General features: G+C 51.4%; 1 protein-coding gene across 1 annotated transcript in view; it reads right to left on the reverse strand.

Moving 5' to 3' along the window:
- Positions 1-4,317: 4,317 nt before the first annotated feature.
- Positions 4,318-24,844, reverse strand: part of CYP46A1 (cytochrome P450 family 46 subfamily A member 1) — a 32,940-nt gene continuing 12,413 nt past the window's right edge. The window contains exons 4-15 of the mRNA XM_082736670.1: positions 24,373-24,446; positions 23,821-23,907; positions 22,752-22,890; positions 21,894-22,004; positions 20,910-21,060; positions 20,638-20,700; positions 19,547-19,619; positions 17,172-17,256; positions 16,377-16,487; positions 6,079-6,167; positions 5,263-5,329; positions 4,318-5,081 (exon numbers count right to left, since the gene is read on the reverse strand). Coding sequence (XP_082592796.1) covers positions 4,914-5,081; positions 5,263-5,329; positions 6,079-6,167; positions 16,377-16,487; positions 17,172-17,256; positions 19,547-19,619; positions 20,638-20,700; positions 20,910-21,060; positions 21,894-22,004; positions 22,752-22,890; positions 23,821-23,907; positions 24,373-24,446 — 1,218 coding nt within the window. The 3' untranslated portion in view covers positions 4,318-4,913. The remainder of the gene's footprint in view (positions 5,082-5,262; positions 5,330-6,078; positions 6,168-16,376; positions 16,488-17,171; positions 17,257-19,546; positions 19,620-20,637; positions 20,701-20,909; positions 21,061-21,893; positions 22,005-22,751; positions 22,891-23,820; positions 23,908-24,372; positions 24,447-24,844) is intronic.

The raw sequence follows: 24,844 nt of genomic DNA on the forward strand, positions 1-24,844 counted from the left end.
AAAGGGGCTCAGATAAAGGCTCTCCCCCTGGGCACGGGTTAGAGGAGCCTAGCAGAGCTGCTGGCATTGTCCCGCTCTGTCCCCCAAAGCAGAAACCAGCAGAGGAGCTGGGCCCAAAGAGTCGGAACAGGAAGGGGAGTCTAGTCCTTTGCCCTTGTCTGCACAGCGTTGACCCGGGGACCCTCCACACCCCACCTGGGAGGCCAGGCCCCCGCACGGAAGGCCCCAGTGTCCCCCTTGTTCCTGCCTGGCCTCACTGTCGTGTGGCCCAAGGACCACCCTCCAGGTCAGGCTTGGGAGCTCGGCACAGTATGGTGGGGGCTGCCAGTGGGTTGGGGGTCTGGGGCACCTCCGCAGGGACTGGCACACTTGCCCCTGGCTACCTAGTCAGGCGGTGACTCTACTCTGCCTGGCTGGCTCAGGGTCCGGCCCACCAGCAGGGACTACCTAAGGTGGGCAACACCAGGGGGGTGATCATGGCTTCCTCAAGCAAGGACAGGAAGTGCTGGGGAAGCCGTGTTCTGGGAGAAACAAATGTTCCTCAAGCTCCAGGCCAGGGAAGGGCCTTGACCCCACGTGTGCCCACCCCAGCCCTGATTCAGGGAAATGGCCCTCGGGCAATAAGTCTCCCTTCCCTGCCAGAAATACCCCCAGTGTCTGCCCCTCCCCCAAGCTCGGGTTATATTTAGAGGTCCAGGCGGAGATGCCCAAGGCTGTCTGGAGCCCAGGATGACTTCCGGGCAGACAAGTGGATTTAGGAGTCATCTGCCCCAGGGGGGTGAGAGCCTCCTTTGGGTCTTACATTCATCAGGAAGCCTGCTGAAGAGGCAGGATTCTTGCCCCAGAGGAAAGCAATCGTCCTTGCAGAGGGGAGGAAACGTAGGAAGAGGCACTGGCTTGAGCACCCTCTTGCTCCCGTCCTGAGGTCCCCTCCAGGTGGCCGTGCTCTCTCTCATTAATCATGCAGGAAACACACACCCATACTGTTCGTGAGGCTGACCCGGGGTGGCCCTACCAAACTCTGGGCCACCATAAAGGACACCAGGCCTGACTGGCCAAGACAATCAGGAGGGGCCAAGCTCCATCCAGAATCTGCCTGGGGGGGGGGGGGTCAGCTAATTGTGGCCCTCTGTCCACTCACGTTGGCTACCTCTGAGGCCCAGCAGGGCCACTAGGTGACTCCAGAGCCAGCCTCTTGTCCTAGTCTGCGCAGCAGAGAGGAAGAAAACCTCCCACAGCTGCACCAGGCTTCTCAGCCCCAGCGCAGGCAGGCCAAGGCTCTCGGGTCCAACCACCAGCCTGACCTTGGCCACAGGCCACCCGGGAGGCCCCCTCATCACCAGCTTCCAGGACCCTCAAGCAGCAGGGCCCTGGTGGTGGCTTCAGTTCTTCGGCCAAGAGCAAGTTAAGTGTTAGAGCAGCTCCGCCCCGAATGGCCCTTGCCCCGCCCCCCCAGCTCTCCCAGGCAGGAGGAAGCCGCCTGCTCCCCTGTCCCCCTCTCAGTGTGCTTCTCCTCCGCGGGGCTTTTCTTGCCCAAGCTCCCCGGGACCGGCCAGCCAGCGTCTCACCGCCAGACCCAGCCCATCGCCAGGAGAGGTCGCGGTCTCGGCACGCCCGCCTGCGTGGTTGTCCCTCTAGGGGCCCACCCGCTGCGCGTCTCGGCGGCCCCACCTGCGACAGGGGCATGGCGACGCCCGCCTGCCCACCCGCACCCGAGTGGCCTGCGGACCCCACAGACCACCCTCGCCTGGGCCCGCCGGAGTCTGCGCCCTGCCGGCTGGCCCCGCCCCCAGGAGGCTGGGCCTGCGATGCTGCGAGCCCCGCCCCTCCGGGCCTCCGGTCCCCGCGGGAAAGGGAGGCACCGCCCACTCGGCCTGCCGCGGCCGCGCCGACCCGAGAGCTGCGCCGGGGCGCCACCGTGTGGCTCTTCTGGGAACTGCACTGCCTGGCCTCCCAGGAAAGCCCTTCCTTCCCTAGAGGTCATTAGCGATAAAGATACTCACGCTCTAAATTCTCCCATCAGTCTTAGGATCTCCTATCAGCCGTCCTCCTTTACAGACGGGGAAACTGAGGCCCAAGTCGCATAAACATAAAAGGGACAGTGCAGGTCGGATTTGACCCCACGAAGCCTGGCTGCAAGGCCTTGGTTTTAATCCCTTCCATCTGGCCTGGGTCCCCAGGGTTGACACCATCTTTGTGCACACTGGAGTCTCCCCAGGCGGCCTAGGAAAGGCTTCGGGGTCCCACCCCAGCGGCTGATCCAGCTGGCCCAAGCCACTGGTCGACACAGCCAAGCCCAAGAACCACGTGCTCACTCAGAAAGTCCTTTTAACAGAGGAGAAAGTGGCTCCGGAAGGTCAGGATGGGTGCACTGACCCACAGACGGTGACAGCCGAGCAGCACGGGGCGGGACACAGGCTCTGCTCTTCCCACTCACCTCAGGCCTCCAGCCCCAGGAGGCAAGCCCAGGCCTTCAGCAACAGGGTTTGCTGAGATGGTGGAAGGCCAGAGTGCAAGGGGCTACAGGTTTGAGTCTTTACTCCGCTATGGCCTGGCTGTGTGCTGTGGCCTTAACTTTCTCATCTGTGAAATGGGTCATACTCAGGAGGACTTGAAGAAATAATGGTGTGAAGACTCAGGTTCAGCAATGGATAGATATCTGCTAAGTCAGAGCATGGTAAAGGCAATTTGAAGTTTCAGTGGGAGCCGACCCCTCCAGGCAATGCGAGGTCATGCCCCTGGAGTGCTGAGGCTTGGTAGCCTGTGGACCTCTTAGACATACACTGAAGGAAGTTCTGTCCTGTGGGGCCAAGCTGAGCCATGGCAGGACGTAGGGCATGGAGCACGGGGTGCTGGTGGAGAACTGGGGGGTTGGTGTGGGGTGGCTGGCTTGGGGGCCTAGTGGGGTGTGCCTAGGGCTGGCTTGGGGGCCTAGTGGGGCGTGCCTAGGGTACGTGTGGGCCATAAAGTTTGTGGGATGGGGGCAGCCGTGGGGCTGTTGGAGGGCTGCAGGGGGGACTGGTGAACCTCAGAGATGGCTGTAGAGGACGGGGCCTAGGGGTCCCTGCACAACAGGTCCCTGGGAGCACAGCAAGGCTGAAGGCTCAGAACAGTGGCATTTGGGTGGCCGTGGGAAGGGGCGCTTTAGAGCTGAGGAGAGACAAGCAAAGGTTGGGTTTGGTCAAGCGCTGGAGGCAGAGCCCAGGCACACTGTTCTCAGACCATAGGAGGGTCTGGAGCCCCCCAGACAGGGAACTGGGTGGGAGTGTAGCTTGAGAAGCGCCTCGCCCAGTGCTCAGTGTGGCCAGAGGGCTGGGGGAGCGGGAGCACTCCGTGTGCAGGCCGTCTGCAGCTACAGAGGGTCCTCGAGGCCGGAGCCTCTGCCCAGAGGCCAGGCAGACTACTGGTACCAGTCCCATGACCCACCTGGGCTGGGGGGCCTAGCTCTACTCTCGTACAATATACCCACCTGTACTGGCATGTCACTTCTTCCCCTGACCCTCGGTTTCCTCTTCTGCAGAATAGGAAGATCGCCTCAGTTCAAGACTGCACAAGCATTGAGTTACTGACGTAAAGCAAGGGCCAGCCCAAATCTATGCCCTCCCTGGTGCAGAGAGGGGCCCTTTCCAGGGCAGGTACCCCAGGCAGTGGGCTCAGGTGTTTGGTTTTCTCTGCAGGAAAACATGCTCCCATGTGCTGAAGGAGAAACTCAGGGGGTCCTTTTCCTTGGATGGGCCCAGAGGATGTGGCTGGTCTAGTATTTACTGCCCCTTGGCCACCTCTAGGCCCCGGGGAGAAAAGAACGACGTCTTCACCCACGCACCTCCCCCACTGTGGGAGTCCCAGTCTCGCCTCCTCCAAGCTGGTCAGGAGGGAAGCGCTGTGCCAGAAGGTGCGGAGGAAGGGAGCAGGTGCCAGGCCAGGCACTCAGGTGCCCTGCTCCACCAAGCTGTCCCCAGGAGAGGTCCTGGGGGCTCTAGGCTGTGTGAGGCCCTCTGGGGTATCAGCGCCTTGTTGGGAGTCGCCTAGACCTCACAGGCCCCAGGGCCCTGGACCCTGTCAGTTCAAGCTCTCAAAACCCTGCCTGCAATCCCAACCTCACACCACACACAGAAACATGGTCTTGCCTCCAACAAAGAGAATATGTTTCTCCTAACACAGAAAGCCCCTGGGCAGTCTTCTCCCAAGATGTCTGGGATTAGCTGCGGGGTTAGCTTCCAGGCTGTGTGAGCCCTCGGACTGGCCTCCACACCACTCTCATTTACCAGATGAGGAACTGAGGCCCGAGCGCTCTGGCTGGGTTTCACCATTCATTCATGCAGTCGACACATATTTATTGAGCATCGACTCTGGGTCAGGCCCGGGGGCAGGCTCAGAGACGAATCATACACAGACCTGGCAGCCCACGAGGCACTCACAACCTGGCAGGGCGGCCGGTCACATCAAAGGACACTCACAATACAGTGTGGTCAGTGTGGTGTTAGAGGTAGCACAGGTGACCAAGGGAGCGCAGAGTAGGAGGGGCCCCTGGCCCGGCCGGGGGGTGGCAGGGAGGGCTTCCTAGAGGAGGGGACACCTGAAGAAGGTTTTAGGAAGTGAGCAAGAGTTAGGGTGTGTGGCAGGGGGAGTGGCCTGTGCAAAGAGGTTCGGGGTAGGAGACCGCACATCTGGGCAGCAGCTGGGAATTAGGCAGGGTCCAGTCCAGGAGGGGCGTGGAGTTAGCAGTGGGCAGGGAGCTCGGGGGGGGGGGGGGGTTGTGAAGCAGGTGGTGGTTAGCAGGGGACCCACTGGGAGCCAGCGTGGAGGGTGCCCCTGAGGAAGGGGGCAGGGGAGCAGGGTGGGTGGCCATGGGGCTGCAGAGGAGCGTGGGTGTGGCGCCCTTGCCCGATGAGTCCCATCCACCCCAGGCCCACTCAGCAGGGTGGTGGGGGTGCGGCCTGCCAGCCCCGGGGCCGCAGAGTGCACAGCACGGGGTCCAGCGGCTTGAGCGTGGCCTGCTCCTGCAGCCCGTAGCGCTGCCCGGGCACCAGCCGGAACTCGAGCCTCTGCAGCAGCTTGGCCATGACCACCTTCACCTCCATCTGTGTGCGGAAGTGTGGACGGGCAGGGGGCCCGGGGCATGAGCGTGCAGCAGAGCCTGCAGCCGGCTGACCCGTCCCCCCGCCTCCCCCCACCCAATGGCTCGGAAATGCCTCCTGGCCCGGGATGAGACACCAGCCCTGAAGCCAGCTTCCGGCAGAAACCCCAGCCCTGGACTCCTACCTGAGCAAACTGCTGCCCGATGCAGGAGCGCGGTCCCAGAGAGAAGGGGAAGTAGGTGAACCTCGGCCTGCAGGGAGAGAGCGGTCAGGAGGGGGCTGCCCAGCCGCAGACCCCCAACCCCAGCGGTGACAAACCCATCCCCCGCGGATGAATGGCTATGCACCACGGCTGGCTTGTGCACGCACTAAAAACATCAACAGCTGGCTCTGTCAGGCTCTGCATCAGCATTTTCTCATTCTAGCCATCTCAGGAGCCTTCCAGAAGGAGTCGTTATTATCCCCAGTTCACAGAAGGAGGAACTAAAGAGCTTGCAATCCGATGGCACTTCTATGTTCGACCAGTCACATATGCAGCTCTGGGCAGGGTCTGGGTCTGGACGCAGGTGGCCTGTCCCCGGACCCTGGCCACCACCCCCAGCCCCAACTGTACTTTCAGGCATTCACCCCCATAGCGAGCTGCAGAGGGGAGCCAACAGGATTCCCATTTCTCAGATAGGACCATCAAGGCAGGGGGAGGGACAGTCCCCTGGCGCCAATCACAGTGTTTCCCAGTACAGGGGATGGGTTATGAGCATGGGTTTTGAAACCAGTCTGAGCTGGCCTCAAACCGCAGCTCTGCGGCTCCTGGCTGTGTGCCCTTGTTCAAGTTACCTAACCTCTCTGTGCTGTGATTTCCTCTCCATGAAAGGAGGCAGAGCAGGGAATCGTGACTCCCTCACAGTGATCTGAGAGGCTACATGGGCTCCGGGGTCACTGGCAGTTCAGACCCGAGGTCCCTGGGCCACTCTTCTCGCACATGCACAGCTTGAAGACTTACTTGGGTGCTTTGGGGCTGAAGCGATCAGGGTTGAAAGTCAGTGGGTCCTCAAAGTACGTGTCCATCCGCCCCATGACATAGGTGCTAAACTGAGGGGAGAGGATCCAGCTGTCTCTGGTTCCAAACATGAGCACCCTCACACCTCCCCGACCCACCGGGGCCACCTCGTGGAGGGACCAGGAGCACAGAAGACCCCCCTCCCTCTACTCCACCCACACATGTGGGCCAGTGTGGGACTCCACCAGCATCTGGAAAGTGCCTCAGATGACGGGAGGAGGCAGCCCAGGGTACCAACAAGGGCCAGCTGGCTACAGCATCATCCCATGCTTGGCCCTGTGCTGTGGTGGGACCACAACTAGCCCTGTTTTACAGATGAGAAAACTGAGGCTCAGAGAGAAAATTGCTGACTTGCCTGAAGTCACCTGGCCAAACTGAGATTCAAATTCAGGTCTGCTTCAAGAGCATCTTTTTCAAGATCTCTGAGAGCCATTATTCAGCACAAGGTTTGCATCTGGGGCTCAGAGGTCGGGGGCTGGGGAGGGGAGTGAGGCAGAGAACCCGCAGGTCCCCACCACCCTTTCAGTTGTCTCCCTACTGGGGTTAATGTTCCGTGCCCCTAACCTCCATGGGCCATATGTGTCCCCCATAACTTGGGCCCTGGTTCCCGACCTCTGCCTCATTACTCCTGCACAAAAGAGCGGCTTGAGCCCACTCTGTCCCCTGGTTCTCTGTGTTGAGAGTCCAAGGCAGGCAGGGTGAAGGGAGGGTCTGGAATGAAGCTCTGAAAAGTGAGGGGGAGCATGAGGTGGAGAGGGGGTCTGAGATCAGCGAAGAGCACCTACTGTGTGCTAGGGATTTGTGCCAGACATGTGACATATGTCATTCTTTGACTCTTCTCAGTAAATTACGACTCAGGCATCATCATCCCCAACTTACAAGGAGGGCACTGAGGCCCAGAGATGACTCAGCCTGCCAGAGAGGGTCTGGGATTGGAGCCGGGGTCTGCCACTCAAGGCCCTCACATCTGTACCCCTGCCCAGCCAGACGGAAGGGGATTCTAAACCACCTCCTGGGTCACAGGCAGGTAGTACTGGTGCAGGGTTGTGCAGAAAAAAAGGAGGGGGCAGATAAACAGAATAAAGAACACATATCGGGAAGCTCTCATACATGCTGGAGAGGGCATAGCAGAGTCCTGGGAAGTCTGGGTGAGGGGGAAGGGGGGAGGGGGCTGCCTAATGGATAGAACTGGAGGCATGTCGCTTTCCTTTATAAATAAAATCAGATCATGTGCTGGGCTGAACTGTGTCCCCCCAAAAATCTTATGTTAAAGTCTTAACCTCAGAATGTGACAGATAGTCTCCTTAAAGAGATACTCAAGTTATAATGAGGTCATTAGGGCAGACTCTATACTCCTGTCTGGCTCATGTCCTTAGAAGAAGAGGAGATTAGGACAGACATACATAGAAGAGGTCTTGGGAGGACCCTGTGGGAAAGTGGCATCTGCAAGCCAAGGAGAGAGGATTCAGGAGAAACCAATCCTACCTCGAACTTGAACCCCCAGCCTCCAGAACTGCGAGAAAGGACATTTCCACTGCTAAGTGCCCATCTGTGGTGCTTTGTTCCGGCAGCCCCAGGAGACAGAACCAGATCCCTACCTCACACCATACACAAAATCAACTCCAGGTAGATAGGAACTTAACTTGCAAAAGAAAAATGTGAAATTGTTAGAAGACATTCTAAGCGACAATGCTGACCTCAGGATGGGGGCTCGGGGCCGGGGGTGGGGGCGGTTCCCTAAGACAAAACAAGAGAAGGCACCACTACAAAATGAAGAACTTCAAATCATTTAAAACGCTTTAGCAAAGAGAAGCCACAAAGCTAAAGACGAAATTTGGAACATACATACCCGACAAAGGATTAACATAAGAATTTTTAAAGAGAGCTCTGCACAGGGATGAGACAACCCAGAAGAAGAAAAGGAGCACAGGGCTGCAAGCCTCACAGTAAGGAACCAGGAAAGTGCAAATCAAGACCTCAGGGAAGTACCTTCCTTGCACTTATTCCATTGGCAAAAAAAAAAAAAAAAAAAAAAGGCAGCTGGACCATACTAGGTGCTGGGGAGGATAAGGAACCACATCTATGGGCATCTGGGTTGGCCCAGGTGCTCTGGAAAACACTTTGGCACTAGTTTACCAAGCTGACCATTTAGATATCCCACATCCCAGCCCTCCCATCCCTGTCTGCCCCACCCACTGGTCATGCTGGCAAGTGCTCAGGAGAGCAGGATGCACTGACCCAGAATTGAGAACGGGGTGCTGGTCTACACACAGCAAAATATGATACAGCAGGGAACGGAGGGCCCACAGTCACAAAGCAATCCTGGGAGATACTACCGTGTGGGCACACACATACACACACACAACACACACATGCATGTGCATGCACGTGAAAAGGCGAGGTGATGGCAAGATTCAGAACAGTGATTGCTTCTGGAGGGCAGCTGGACAGTGACACATTTCTAGTTTGGGGGTGGGTTTCTGGGAGGTCACTGTGCATGAAGGGATGCCCGATGAGGGAATAAAAGAATGTATGTGTAAACAAAGAAACAAGTAGGGGCGCCTGGGTGGCTCAGTCAGTTGAGCATCTGAATCTTGATTTTGGCTCAGGTCATGATCTCAGGGTCGTGAGATTGAGCCCCACTTAGGCTCTATCCTCAGCATGGAGCCTGCTTAAGATTCTTCTCTCCCAGGCAAGATGTCAGAGGAGTAGTGGACTGAAATGACATCAGGTCGCAGGAGTTCGGCTAGATAGTCATCAAACCATTCTGAACACCTACAAACTCAACAGGAGATTGAAGAGAAGAGTGGCAATTCTAGGAACAGAAAGTCAACCACTTTCTGCAAGGTAGGACGTGCAGAGAAGTGAATCCAAAGTGAGGGGAAGATAGACCACGGGGGGAGGGGCTGGCTCCCGGGATGCAGTGGGCAACGGAGCACAAAATCAGAACTTTTAGAAGTCTGCTCCACTGAGGGACATCACTCCAGTGGCTAGGCGAGGGTGAGCCCTTGCAGGGAGTGTGGTCTCAAGTCCTCCGGGGTCACAAAAGGATCAGGGCTGTTTGAGTACGGCAGAACTCCCAGGTAGCGGAGCAGGGAAGCCAGCTACAGAGACAAAGCTGAGGAATGAGCTCTCAGCTCGTGGTTGCCTTAAACCATGATCCATGGCATAGTCAGGCCACTGTTCTTTGAGCAGGGACCCCACAAGTGGCACATCTGGGAGACTTACCTTCCTCCTCTGGAGGCAGGAATCTGCTGGGTTTGGAGACTCCAAACGGGGCTGTGTGCCAGAGACTGAAATGTTTGGTCTCAGGCCAGGTGAGCCCAGAGCATGGCTGGAGACCAGGGAGATGGGAGTGATTGACCCCTTTCCTCTGAGGGTGCACTGAGGTGTGGTGGCCCCAGCTCTTGGCTCCTCCAGCTGGAGAATGGGAGGCCTCAATCTTCATTGCTGTCCTCCAGAGCTCTATGGAAAGCTTTCAGGGAACAAAAGCTCCCAAGAGCGAACCCAAGAAGATCACTTTGCCCGGCCCCTGGCAAGGGCAGTGCGATTCTGCCTCGGGCAAAGACATTTGAGAATCACTGCAACTCAGAAGATTAGCAAGAATATCCAGCCAAGACCAAGGTCATCGATCAGTGAGAACTGTGAAACTCCACAGCTCAGGGAAAGCAGCACATAGAATTCATGGAAGTCTGCTCCACTGAGGGACATTCATGGCATTTCCCCCCATGATCCTTTAATCTTTCAAAGTTAAATTAAAATTTTTTAATTTTATTTTTTTCTTATTCTGATTTTTTTAACTTTTCCTCTTTTAACATTTTTTAACTAGTTTATCTTAACACTACCTTTCTAAAAAAATATTTTATGCCTTCATTATTATAGTCATATTTTATCCTTCATTGTATTTAACCTTATTTTTTTTTATACGTATAGGGTTATTTTTTCCTAAAAAATTTTGGGATAAGATTTCTTCTAAAAGATCAAAATATACTCTAAATCTAGCACATGGCTTTATTCTAGTCTCCAGCCTGTGCACATTCTCTTCCCCTTTCTTAATCTTCTTTCTTTTTCCAACCAACTTATCTTATCAATTCTTTTTTTAGAATTTTTTTTTAAATTTTCATCTTTACAGTCATATTCCATCCCTTCATTGTGTTTACCCTTATTTTTGTACATATATAACTTTTTCTTTCTTTAAAATTTTGGGAGGTAGTTTCTTCTAAGAGATCAAAATATGCCCAAAATCAAGTGGGTGGCTCTGTTTTATTCACCAGTTTAATATATGTGTGTGTGTATAAATTTCTTTTTATCCCCTTTCTTCTCCCCCCAGTTTGGGGTCTCCTCTGATTTGGTTAGTGTACATTTTCTGGGGTCTTTGCCACCCTTTCAGTATTTTATTCTCTCATTCATATATTCTTATCTGGATAAAATGACAAGGCAGAAAACTCACCACCAAAAAAAAAAAAAAAAAAAGAAGAAGAAGAAGAACAACAACAACAACAAGAAGAGGCAGTACCAAAGGTTAGGGATCTAATCAATACAGACATTGGTAATATGTCAAATCTAGAGTTCAGAATGATGATTCTCAAGGTGCTAGCTGGGCTCGAAAAAGGCATGGAGGATATTAGAGAAACCCTGTCTGGAGAAATAAAATCTCTTTCTGGGAGTAAAAGAACTAAAATCTAACCAAGCTGAAATCAAAAAAGGAATTAATGAGGCGCAATAAAAAATGGAGGCTCTTACTGCTAGGATAAATGATGCAGAAGAATTAGTGATATAGAAGACCAAATGATGGTGAATAAAGAAGCTGAGCAAAAGAGAGACAACCAACTACTGGGCCAGAAGAGGAGAATTCTAGAGATAAGTGATACCATAAGACAAAACAATGTTAGAATAATTGGGATTCCAGAAGAAGAAGAAAGAGAGAGAGGGGTAGAAAGTATATTGGAGCAAATTATAATAGAGAATTTCCCTAATATGACAAAGGGAACAAGCATCAAAATCCAGGAGGCATAGAGACCCCCCTCAAAATCAATAAGAATAGGTCCACACCCCATCATCTAATAGTAAAACTTACTAGTCTTAGTGACAAAGAGAAAATTCTGAAAGCAACTTGGGACAAGATGTCTGTAACATGCAATGGTAGAAATATTAGATTGGCAGCACACTTATCCACAGAGACCTGGCAGGCTTCAAGGACTGACACGATATATTCAGAGCACTAAATGAGAAAAATATGCAGCCAAGAATACTACAGCTAGGCTATCATTGAAAATAAAAGAGATAAAAAGCTCCCAGGACAAAGAAAAAATAAAGAATTTGGAAACATCAAACCAGCCCTACAGGAATTATTGTAAAGGTCCTCTAAGCAAAGAAAGAGCCTTAAAGAAGAAGACAAGAAAGGAACAAAGACAATATACAGTAACGGTCACCTTACAGGCAATACAATGGCACTGAATTCATATCTTTCAATAGTTACCCTGAATGTAAATGGGTTAAATGCCCCAATCAAAAGTCATAGGGTATCAGAATGGATTAAAAAAAAAAAAACATCAATATGCTATCTACAAAAAACTCATTTTAGATCCAAAGACATCTCCAGATTTAAAGTGAGGGGGTGGGAAACAATTTACCATGCTAAGGTACATCCAAATAAAGCTGGGGTGGCTATCCTTATATCAGATAAATTATATTTTAAGGCAAAGACTATAATAAGAGATGAGGAAGGACACTATATCATACTCAAAGGGCCTGTCCAACAAGAAGCTCTAACAATCTTAAATATCTATGCCTCTAACATAGGAGCAACCAACTATATAAACCAATTAATAACAAAATCAAAGAAACACATTGACAATAATACAATAATAGTAGGGAACCTTAACACCACCCGTCACTGAAATGGACACATCATCCAAGCAAAAGATCAACAAGGAAACAAAGGCCTTAAATGACGCACAGGACCAGATGGACATCACAGATATATTCAGAACATTTCATCCCAAAGCAACAGAATACACATTCTTCTCTAATGCACACGGAACATTTGCCAGAATAGATCACATCCTGGGTCACAAATCAGGTCTCAAGCAATACCAAAAGATTCGGATCATTCCCTGCATATTTTCAGACCACAATGCTCTGAAGCTAGAACTCAACCACAAGAGGAAAGTTGTAAAGAACTCAAATACATGGAGGCTAAAGAGCATCCTAATAAGAATGAATGGGTCAGCCAGGAAATTAAAGAAGAATTGAAAAAATTCATGGAAACAAATGATAATGAAAACACAACAGTTCAAAATCTGTGGGACACAGGCGGTCCTGAAAGGAAAGTATATAGCCATACAAGCCTTTCTCAAGAAACAAGAAAGGTCTCTAGCCCTAAACCTAAAGGAGCTGGAGGAAGAACAGCAAAGAAAGCCTAAACCCAGCAGGAGAAGAGAAACCATAAAGATCAGAGCAGAAATCAATGAAATAGAAACCAAAAGAACAGTAAAACAAATAAATGAAACTAGGAGCTGGTTCTTTGAAAGAATTAATAAGATTGGTAACCCCTTGGCCAGACTTATCAAAAAGAAAAGAGAAAGGACCCAAACTAATAAAATCATGAATGAAAGAGGAGAGATCACAACCAACACCAAAGAAATACAAAGAATTATAAGAACATATTATGAGCAACACTATGCCAGCAAATTAGACAATCTGGAAGAAATGGATGCATTCCTAGAGACCTGTAAACTACCAAAACTGAACCAGGAAGAAATAGAAAACCTGAACAGACCCATAACCAGTAAGGAGATTGAAGCAGTCATCAAAAATCTCCCCAAAACAAGAGCCCAGGGCCAGACATCTTCCCAGGGAATATTGCCAAACATTTAAAAAAGAACTAATACCTATTCTCCTGAAACTGGTCCAAAAAATAGAAATGGAAAAAAAACTTCCAAACTCATTTAATGAGGCCAGCATTACCTTGATCCCAAAAGCAGACAAAGACCCCATCAAAAAGGAGAATTACAGACCAATATCCTTGATGACCACAGATGCAAAAATTCTCACAAAAATACTAACCAATAGGATCCAACAGTATGCTGAAAGGATTATTCACCACGACCAAGTGGGATTTATTCCTGGGCTGCAACGTTAGTTCAACATCTGCAAATCAATCAATGTGATACAATACATTAATAAGAGAAAGAACAAGAACCATATGTTACACCCAATAGATGCTGAAAAAGCATTTGACAAAGTATAGCATCCTTTCTTGATCAAAACTCTTCAAAGTGTAGGGATAGAGGGTATATACCTCAATATCATCAGAGCCATCTATGAAAGACCCGCAGCCAATATCATTCTCAATGGAGATAAACTGAGAGCTTTTCTTCTAAGATCAGGAACACAGCAGGGCTGTCCACTATCACCACTGCTATTCAACATATTACTAGAAGTTCTAGCCTCAGCAATCAGACAACAAAAAGAAATTAGGGGGCACCTGGGTGGCTCAGTGGGTTAAAGCCTCTGCCTTCGGCTCAGGTCATGATCTCAGGGTCCTGGGATCGAGCCCCACATCGGGCTCTCTGCTCTGCGGGGAGCCTGCTTCCTCCTCTCTTTCTGCCTGCCTCTCTGCCTACTTGTGGTCTCTCTCTGTCAAATAAATAAATAAAATCTTTAAAAAAAAAAAAAAAGAAATTAAAGGCATCCGAATCAGCAAAGAAGAAGTCAAACTCTCACTCTTTGCAAATGATATGATACTTTATGTGGAAAACCCAAAAGATTCCACTCCAAAACTGCTAGAACTTATACTGGAATTCAGTAAAGTGTCAGGATATAAAATCAATGCACTAAAATAAGTTGCATTTCTATATATCAACAACAAGACAGAAGAAAGAAAAATTAAGGAGTCAATCCCATTTACAGTTGTACCCAAAACCATAAGATACCTAGGAATAAACCTAACCAAAGAGGCAAAGAATCTGTACTCAGAAAACTATAAAGTATTCATGAAAGAAATTGAGGAAGACACAAAGAAATGGAAAAATGTTCCATGCCCATGGATTGGAAGAACAAACATTGTGAAAATGCCCATGCTACCTAAAGCAATCTACACATTTAATGCAATCCCTATCAAAATACCATCAATTTTTTTTCAAAGAAATGGAACAAATAATCCTAAAATTTATATGGAACCAGAAAAGACCATGAATAGCCAGAAGAATGTTGAAAAAGAAAGCCAGAGTTGGTGGCATCACAATTCCAGACCTCAAGCTCTATTACAAAGCAAATATCATTCTCATCAGCATCAAGACAGTATGGTACTGACCCAAAAACAGACACATAGATCAACGGAACAGAATAGAGAGCCCAGAAATAGACCTTCAACTTTGTGGTCAACTAATCTTTGACAAAACAGGAAAGAATGTCCAGTGGAAAAAAGACAGTCTCTTCAACAAATGGTGTTGGGAAAATTGGACAGCCACATGCAGAAGAATGAAACTGGACCATTTCCTTACACCACACACAAAAATAGACTCAAAATGGAAGAAAGACCTCAATGTGAGAAAGGAATCCATCAAAATCCTTGAGGAGAACACAGGCAGCAACCCCTTCGACCTCAGCTGCAGCAACTTCTTCCTAGAGACATCGCCAAAGGCAAGGGAAGCAAGGGCAAAAATGAACTATTGGGATTTCATCAAGATCAAAAGCTTTTGCACAGCAAAGGAAACAGTCCACAAAACCAAAAGACAGCTAACAGAGAGGGAGAAAATATTTGCAAATGACATATCAGATAAAAGGCTAGTATCCAAAATATATAAAGAATTTATCAAATTCAACACCCAAAGAACAAATAATCCAATCAAGAAATGGGCAGAGGATATGAACAGACAGTGCTGCAAAGCAGATATCCAGATGGCCAACAGACACATGAAAAAATTCTCAACATCATTCAGCATCAGGGAAATACAAATCAAAACCACAATGAGATGCCACCTCACACCAGTCAGAATGGCTAAAATTAACAAGTCAGGAAACGACAGATGCTGGCGAGGATGCGGAGAAAGGGGAACCCTCCTACACTGTTGGCGGGAACGCAAGCTGGTGCAGCCACTCTGGAAAACAGCAGGGAGGTTCCTCAAATAGTTGAAAATAGAGCTACCCTATGACCCAGCAATCGCACTACTGGGTATTTACCCTAAAGATACAAACATAGTGATCTGAAGGGGCATGTGCACCCGAATGTTCATAGCAGCGATGTCCACAATAGCCAAACTATGGAAAGAACCTAGATGTCCATCAACAGATGAATGGATAAAGAAGATATGGCGCATATACACAATGGAATACTATGCAGCCATCAAAAGAAATGAAATCTTGCCATTTGCCACAACATGGATGGAACTAGAGGGTATTATGCTAAGCGAAATAAGTCAATCGGAGAAAGACAATTATCATATGATCTCCCTGATATGAGGAATTTGAGAGGCAGAGTGGGGGGTTTGGGAGGTAGGGAAGGAAAAAATGAAATAAGATGGGATTGGGAGGCAGACAAACCATAAGAGACTCTTAATCTCACAAAACAAACTGAGGGTTGCTGGGGGGAAGGGGGTAGGGAGAGGGGGGTTGCATTATGGACATTGGGGAGGGTGTGTGCTATGGTGAGTGCTGTGAGATGTGTAAGCCTGACGATTTACAGACTTGTACCCCTGGGGCTAATAATACATTATACATTAATAAAAATAATTAATAAATAAATTTAAAAGTAAATAAAGGCAAAATGCTGTAACTGAAAAAAAAAATTTTTTCTCTCTCCCTCTGCCTCTGCCCCTCCCTGCCCCTCTAGTCACACTCTCGTGCTTGCTCTTTAAAGAACAAAAACCAAAAACAAACAAGTAAAGAAGAGGAGGCGGGAAGTCACCTCCACAGGAGAAGGGGTGGTGGAGGAGAGAGAGAGGAACTGGACAGCCTGGGGTCAGCTGTGAAACTGGGCACATCTTGTATCTGTCCCTGGCCGGCTATGTGACCTCAGGAAAGTGACCTAAGCTCTCTAAGCCTCAGTGTCCTCAGATGTAAACAAGGTGCCTCCCTTCCAGAATCATCCACTGTAACTTTACACTGGACTGTGTGAAAGGGAAGAAAGACCTCACATGGCTGTAGTGCAGCTTGAATGAGAACCCCCAGTGGTGACAATGGGGCCACGGATATCCCGACCTCAGAGCTGGGGGCAGGCAGGGAGGGCCCCCACACACCAGGAGCGGAGTGTTGCCAGGTACTCTGACCCCGTCAATCAAGGTCTCCTCCTCCAGCAGGCGAAAGGTGCCCCACGCTGGTGGGTACAGCCTCAGCGACTCTTTGAGAACCTACAGAAGCCACACGGGGAGACAAGGAGAGAAGTCAGGAGATCCCCCAGATCACGCTAGTGGCGTGCCCCGGACCCACCTTTGCTCCCACTCCCAGGGCTGAATATGCACCCATGTCTAGGACTGGGTCCCAGACCCCTGCAAAGTTAGCCTCAGCTTCTTGTCCAACCCCTCTTGTCACAGGAGAAACTGACACCCAAAAGGAGAAGAGAGTTGGGCAGAATCCCTGTGGCGGAGCCTAGACCAGGACCCAGGCCTTCTCTCTGAACCAGGGCACCACCATCCCAGAGGGGCCCCCCTGAGCTCAAGCCAGGCCTCCGGCTGTGCTCTGTTGGGGTGGGGAGGAGGCCGCTGAGTCTGGCCCCTGGAGGCCGGCTTGAGGCTCCTGGAAGTGCCCGGCCCAGCTGGGAAGTGCAAACAGCGTCATTCCATCAAGGGCTGCTTCCCCACCTAGGCTGCGCACTGGAGTCACCTGCTTTACAAAGGCTGCGGCCCCTCCTGACCCACCTTAGCCTGCCCCAGTGACTCTGATGTCATTGATCTGTGGCAGCTCTGGTCATGGGAATTTTTTTTTTTAAATCTCCTGGGACATTCTCACGTGCAGTGAAGTTAGAGAAAGGGTTCCAGGTGCAGAAGGCCTGGCTTGATGAACCACCCCCAAATGCCCAGAAGCTTCTCACACACCTGGGACAGGTACTGCAGTCTCCCCAGGTCATCACAGTCAAGGTGCCTCTTAGAACCGATGACCTCATCCACCTCCGCCTGCAGCCTGTTGGGGCAGATGAAGACAAGCTCGTCCCCAAGGAGAGGTCCCCCCCACCGCCTAGTTTTAGGAAGGGGGGATGGAGGGGAGCAAGAAGTGAGCCTCCTGGGACAGCCCATCGCGTGCACGCACACACATATACACGCACGCACAGTCCGCCCCTTTGTTGAAGACATCCAGGAACTGCCGTGTCCCAACCGAGATGCCTGAGCAGTTGGCAGCTGTGTTCAGGGCCTGTACGAATTCCCTCTTCGTGCTTGCTGCTTGGAACTGGTGGCAGAAAATAAACGCACCACCGATCCAGCTCTCTGCACTAAGCAGCCTGTCTCAGCCTGGCTCGTAGCAGCCGACAGCTGGAAACAGAATGAGCAGTGCAGGGATGCTGGCTGAGTAATGACGGGGACCGTTAGAAGAATATGCAGCACCAAGAGTGGGTTTGGACCACGTCACACCCACGAGGAAGGCAGAAAAGAACAAGAGTTAGCAAGGATGTGGAGAAGTCAGAACCCTTGTGCACTGTCCGTAGGAATGGAACCCGCTGCAGGTGTATATGGAAAATAGGATGGCGGTTCCTCCAAACGGGAAATGTAGAATTACCGTATGCTCCAGCAGTGCCATTCTGGGTGTGTGTGCCCCCACATAGAAAGAAGTAGGGGCTCGTAGATACTTGTACACCCAAGTTCATGGCTGCATTAGTCACAGTAGCCGAAGGGCGGAAGCAACCCCAGTGTCCGTCACCAGATGAATAGACCAGCAAAATGTGGTCTGTCCATGGGGTGCCTGGGCAGCTCAGTCACCCAAGCATCTGCCTCCAGCTCAGGTCTTGATCCCAGGGTCACCGGCTCGAATCCCATGTCCTGCTCCCTGCTCGGTGAGGAGTCTGCTTCTCCCTTCCTTCTGTCCCTCCCCCTGCTCCTTCACTCTCAAATAAAAAAGTCTTTTTACAAAATGTGGTCTATTACGATGTAATATTATTCAGTCTTAAAAGAGAGGAAAGTTCTGACACCTGCTAAAACAAAGGCGGACCTTGAAGACATTATCCTAAGTGAGATAAGCCAGACAAAAACGTCCGTTACTGTGTGATTCCTGTAGGAGGTCCCCAGAGGAGTTAAATTCACAGAAACAGAGAGTAGAATGGGGCCACGGGCTGAGGGCATTGGGAAGCTAGTGTTTACTGGAGATGGTGTCAGTTGCAACGATGAGAAAGTTCTGGAAATGGTGGTGATAATTGCACAGTAATGGGAATGTGCTTAATGCCGCTGAACTATGCCCTTAAAAAATTACAATGCCCAGTTTTATGCATGTATGTGTGTGTTTGTTTATATCCACACTATAAAAGAGCGGATTTGGGAGAAGAGTTTATAATAAATAATGTGGGGCGATGCGATAAAACACATGGTGAAATTCAGTAGCTAGTTGTGAGCTGCCTCCAGGGGGCAGGGCACTGTGGGTAGAATAATAATAATACTGGTAATTGTTATTATTATTATTATTAGTAGTAGTATAACTTTTCTGCTTTCTCCAAATTTTTATAAAGAGCATATTTATGTTCTTTTTTTATGTATCTGTATTTACGTATCTGTATTACAGATACAGTTAAAACCCTAACCAACCACTTTATCCTTCACATCTGCCCTTGGACACTGCCCATTAATAACTGTAATCAAGGCTTTCCCCACCTCCAGGGCTCCCACCCCCAAGCCTATCAGCATTTTCAGAGTGCTTTCACATTGGTGCAGTTGGTTTGCGCAACCGTTTGCATTTAAGGAAACCAATGGCCCAGCTCCAAGGCCATCTCCAGGCACCCTCCATTGTCTTGCAAGTTGAATATAAGCCCTTCCTCAGTGCTGAGTTGGGAATTCTGTTCAGTTCTCAGTGCCAGCCCCTGGCCAGGCACTGAGCATGGTGTGGAGAGGGAAAGAGCCGTGATCCCTGATATTTTGGAGCTTTCATTTCATGACTGAAATAGACTCAAAGCAAGCCGGCCCAGGAGAAAAAGGCATTCATGAGTTGGAAGGAAGCCAGGAGGGGACATAGAATGACTGCTGTACGGGTGTGAGGAGGCTTCTGTGGGGCTGGGCAGGGAGTTCTCTGAGAGAAAAGCAAGGAGAGGAGCTTCCAGAAGAGGGACTGGCATGTGCAAAGGCCCTGGGGTAAAGAGAAGCAGGACACACTGGAGGAGGCTCCGTGGTGGGAAGCTGGAGCTGTCTGTCTTCTAGGAACAAGACATCAGTGAATCCCTTCACCAGCTTCAAGGGGAGCCGCTGCCTGACCCCCAAATCTCCCCATTCCATACCTTGCCAGGATTTCAGGCTGGCGGGACAGCTCCATCACCGTGAATGCCAAGTGATTGGCAGACGTCTCATGGCCTGTAGGAATGGAGAGGGGCAGTTCCACACGGGGTGACCGGGCTGCTGCTGGCCCGGCCCACCCGCCTCTGAGACCCTGAGCATGTGGTGGCAGTTCAGGTCCTCACTTCTGCCCCCTGCATCTGCGCTGCACGTACAGATAGGAAGGAGAGAGGCTGCCCACCCGCAGATCCCCTGCGCTCACCAGAGTAAGTCCAATAAATGGCATCTGCTCCCAGGCGTCTGGTTTTTACACCCTAAAAGCTCCCTCTGGGGCACCTGGGTGGCTCAGTAGGTTAAGCCTCTGCCTTTGGCTCAGGTCATGATCTCAGGGTCCTGGGATCAAGCCCCATGTTGGGCTCTCTGCTCAGTGGGGAGCCTGCTTCCCTCTCTCCCTCCACTGCTCCCCCTGCTCATGCTTTCTCTCTCTCTCTCTCTCTGGGTCTCAAATAAATAAAATCCTTAAAAAAAATTTTGATGAGCAAAGGAATGAAGTTGCCGGGCATATCTTTTTATGCTGGTCTGAGGAAGGCCTCCCCACAAATCCTGAGTGGGGCAGAGCCTTGAGCTCACATGGCCAAGCTCTCCTGCCAATAGGCAGCTTCACGGGGTGCCCGGGTGCTCAGTCGTTAAGCATCTGCCTTCAGCTCAGGTCATGATCCCGGGGTCCCCGGATCGAGCCCCACATCAGGTTCCCTGCTCAGCGGGGAGCCTGCTTGTCCCTCTCCCTCTCCCACTGCTTGTGTTCTGTGTTCCCTCTCTCACTGCATCTCTCTGTCAAAAAAAAAAAAAAAAAAGGCAGCTTTATGACCCCTCATGGTGGCCAGCTCTATCACCAGGTCAGCAGCCACCAAGAAGGCCTCCCGGACCTCCCCGAGCAGAGAGAGGACTTCTGCTCCCCTATCCCAGCCCCTCACTTCTGCATCAGAACTCTGCGCAGACAGCCTGAAAAATCACCCCAAGTCAGGGTTTAGGGGATGCCTGGTTCCCACCATTCCTGCAAAGTCCTGAGCCTTTGGCCACCCCTGGAGGTACAGACCAGCAATGAAGAAGGTGACGAAGTTGTCCAGCAGGATTTCATCGTCCTGGGCCCCCTCTTCAGCTGAAAGACAAGGAGGGTCTCAGGGCCCGGCCGCAGACACCCGCTGCACGCACACCCCTCCCTCCCTCTCCCTGCAGCTGAGCAAGGAAGCAAACGTCCTTCTCCCCGAAAGTCAAAGAGAGACACTGGGAGTCAAGTGTGATCAGCCACCGTGATGGGGGCACCCCTGCCGCCCGGCCATCTCCAGGCCCATGCGGGAGCCCTCGAACCTTTGAGGATCTGCGTGAGGATGTCGGCAGGTACTTCCTCCCCCCTCTTCAGGGCCTCCCGGCGGCGCTGGACCCAGTCCTTGCCAACCTGGCGCAGAAAGCGAATGCTCTCCCGGGTCTCGCGGAGCTGCTTCCACTTCCCTGGCATAAACTGAACAGAGGCTCCCACTCGGGACGCCGAACAGGCACACGTGTCCACCTCTCCCGCTCCCCCAACTCTGCAATGGCTTTAGAAACCCACTGCGGCCCTGGGAACCTGGGAGATGAGAAGATTGCGCGAAAATCCTAGCAAAGAGGAAGCCGCCAAGGAGACTTGACCAACATGGCAGGCTGGGCCCAAGCATCGGCTTCCCCTTCCTGTACCAAATCCCTAGATATGATGGGAAAGATGCCTGGAAAATAAGAAGGGATGCCTGAGGATGGAGGCAGCTAGGACTGCGAGGAAGGAGGAAGCCACAGCCACAGGGGAGTAGGTAGAATCAACAGCAGAAAAGATGGGGTGGCATCAGGGGACCCCCAGCTCAGAGGCTGAAGTCCCAGGGAACAAGAAGAGGCCCTGGGCATCTGTCTGAGGATCAACTCAAGTACCACCTTTCTCCTTCTTCCTCTTTCATGCCTGGAACAAGGCAGTGATAGCTGGAGCTGCAGCAGCCATCTTATAACAATGAGCTGATGTGCTGGAGACAGCAGAACGGAAAGACAAAACATTCCAAGACCATCAGACACTGTGTTGCTATCACAGCCATCCTCCATGGTCTGTTTCAGGATGATTTTACATGAGAGAAAGATGAACTCCTAATTTACTTAAGTCACTTTGCTTTTGATTCTCTATGTTAGAAGATGTATGCAAATCCTCACAGATTCACTTCGCTCATACCAGTGCTCAAAACCCATTCTGGAAAAAGGTAACTGGAGGAGGTGAACGTCCAGCAAACTAGGACGCCAGTTCTGGTGGCTGGTCACCGGAGGGGGCGCAGGCAGTACCTTCGCCAGAGTGTTTCGAGATGCAGAAATCCCCTCCAGGATCAGTTTCACCTTCAGGGACAGAGGCTTCTGGGCACCCAGCAGCATGCCCGTCTCCATCCCAAAAGCTGCCTGGGGGAGAGAGAAGGGCGAGGTCATCCCTGGGTTGGTCTGAAGACTTGAAAACCCAGCGCAGAACCTGGCACTGCTCAGCTAGAGAGACCCAGGCCCCAGGGCTAAGGGTTTACGTGCGTCATGTCATCAACTCCTTACGATGACCCACAATGATTCCAACCCCCCGGAAGGCAGTGAGGACCACATGGCACACAGGAGCCACTCCACAAACTTGGTTTCCCTCCCTGACGAGATGCGTTTCCCCAGAAATGCAGGCTTCCTTGGTGTCCCTTCTATACCCAGCCTCCCAGTGAATTACTGAGTGACAATGACCCTTCCGTCACCATCTGCGTGCCCTCCAGCTGCCTGAGCTGCCCTTACCTGGGCGGGGGGAGTTATTGGGCCACTGCTGAGCCTACCAGGGTGCAGAGCCAAGCCAGACCCAGGGTAGGCACTTAAGGGGAGGTAGGCTTTGGGCTGGGAGGCAGGCAGACGTGAGAGCCAGTCCAGCTTCTGCCACTGACCCGACAGAGGCCAGTCCCCACACCTCTCAGGGTCCACTCGCAGAGAATGAGTTCGCAGGTGTGGTCTCACGAGAGCGCATGTTGAATATTCAAGGAGGTACGAAGCTCCCCACCCAGAGCAGGGGCTGACCGGTGGAGGAGGAGGCGGGGTGGGGGGGATGCCAGGAAAGGGAAGAGGGAGAGAAGAGCAGCCCCTGACCGCGTCGGACCCCGCTCCCGTGGCCCACCAGCCTCCCATCACCTTGGCCAGGATGTCCATGGTGGTGCAGGTCAGCATATCCTGCATGGACACCGGGGTCTGCCCATCAGCCTTGGCCTCCAGAATCTCCACCAGCTGCTCAGCTTTCTCGTTGAACGTCTCCATCAAGCTGACCAAGGAGCTGGGGGAACAGCATCCGTTGAAGGAGCCAAGAAATTGGAAACAACTCAACTATGTCTATTGACTGAATGGATAAGCAGAATGTGGTATGTCCAATACAATGGAATTCCAATTGGTAATAAAAAAGGGAAATTCCGGGGCACCTGGGTGGCTCAGTTGGTTGAGTGACTGCCTTTGGCTTGGGTCATGGTCCTGGGGTCCTGGGATCGGGTCCCTCATTGGGCTCCCTGTTCTGTGGGGAACATGCTTCTCCCTCTGCCTGCCACTCCCCCTGCTTGTGCTTGCTCTCTCTCTCTCTATCAAATAAATAAAATCTTTAAAAAATTCGGGGGGGATTCTGAATCATGCTTGGGCATGGATGAACTTCCAAAGTCTTATGCTAAGTGAAAGAAGCCAAAAGAAATGTTGTAGGATTCCCTTTATACAAAATGTCTAGAATACGAAAATCCACAGAGACGGAAAAAGGATTAATGGTTTCCACGTGCTGAGGCCACTGAAGGGAAATGGGGAGTGCTTGCTTTTTGGGGGTGATGAATGTGTTCTAAAATGGACTGTGGTGATGGTTGTACAATTTTGTGACTAGGCGAAAACCCACTCGATTGTAAGTGATGAATTGTATGGTATGGAAACCGGACCGCAATAAAAGCTATTTAAAACACAAAATGTAGCCCAAAGTGAGAACTATGATAAAGAAAATGAAAAACCCAGAGGAGGACTGATGTGGTCTAAGTGGCGGAGTCCCTGGGGGGGAGACCGCCACCCGCAGGCGTCACTGCCGCTCACTCCGTGATGTTCAGTCCTACACCGCTGGCAGCCTGCCTTGCTCTCTCTCTGACTACTAATGCCCGCTCCTCTCTCCCTTCAGCTGGGGGGAAGCCCCTCCTGTGAAACCCACCCCCTTCCCAAAGCCCGCCATCTTGGAGACACTCACCTGCGGCTGAAGGCCAGGTCCATGACCCGGCGCTGTTTGTGCCAGCGCTCATAGTCACATTCCGACACCAAGCCTTGGCCAAAGAGTCTGCCGGAGACAAAGGTCTGACGTGAGAAATGGGGAGGAAAGGGGGACTGATGGCTTCATGCAGATGGGATCCCCTTTCAGGATGGTGGGAATGTTCTGGAGCTACACAGTGGTGACGGCTACACCATACTGTGATTGGACCAAATGCCACAGAATTGTAACTCCAAGGTGGTTAAAATGATGACTTTTGTGAATTTTACCACGACAAAAAATAACTAAGAAATGGGATGGCCGTGTGCCCCAACCTTGCAACCCCCCCACCCGCCCATCCGCTATCCAGAGGGGAAAGAGGAGAAGGAAGGTGACAATGACAAGAGCGGTGGCCACTATATGGGGCACCTGTTGTATGCCTGGAAGCCAGGGCTCAGGCCTTCATGCTATGCCCAGTGCCCTGGGTCCTGCGGCCCCCCTGCCTGCCACCAGAGAATTTCCCGTCCTCTCCCCCGGCCCCTCCTCAAGCCTTACCTCTCACCAAACACAGTCTGGATTGCGTGGTACATCTTGGAGTCCTTGTTGTACTTGGTGGACATCAGGAACTTCTAAACATCCCCAAAAAGCCAACATGAGCTCGTGCACCCGTGAGAGGCTACAAAGGACTAAGTAGTTTTCTGAACTCTTGGGAAACAATGCCCCAGCAGTCACCATTACCTGAGTCCCAGCTGTGGCGTGAGGACTTCGTCTAGCACAATCTCACCTAACCCTCCAGGAGCCCTGCCTTCCAGCAACAGCATCTTGTTTGGGGATGAGGAAAGCAAGGCACAGAGGGGTACAGTGATATTCCTGTGGCCACACAGTGAGAGTGTGGGGGGGTCCTCAATTCCGTGCCCACGCATGGACCTCAGGACACACCATCTTCCAAAGCAGCGAGAACCAGAGCGGGGAAGGGGAGAAACTCAAAGGGAGGCCTTCTGGGACACAGGAGAGACCCTCAGCACAG

The sequence above is a fragment of the Mustela nivalis genome (assembly GCF_964662115.1).
Source record: "Mustela nivalis genome assembly, chromosome: 6".
Classification (NCBI taxonomy): Eukaryota; Metazoa; Chordata; class Mammalia; order Carnivora; family Mustelidae; genus Mustela; species Mustela nivalis.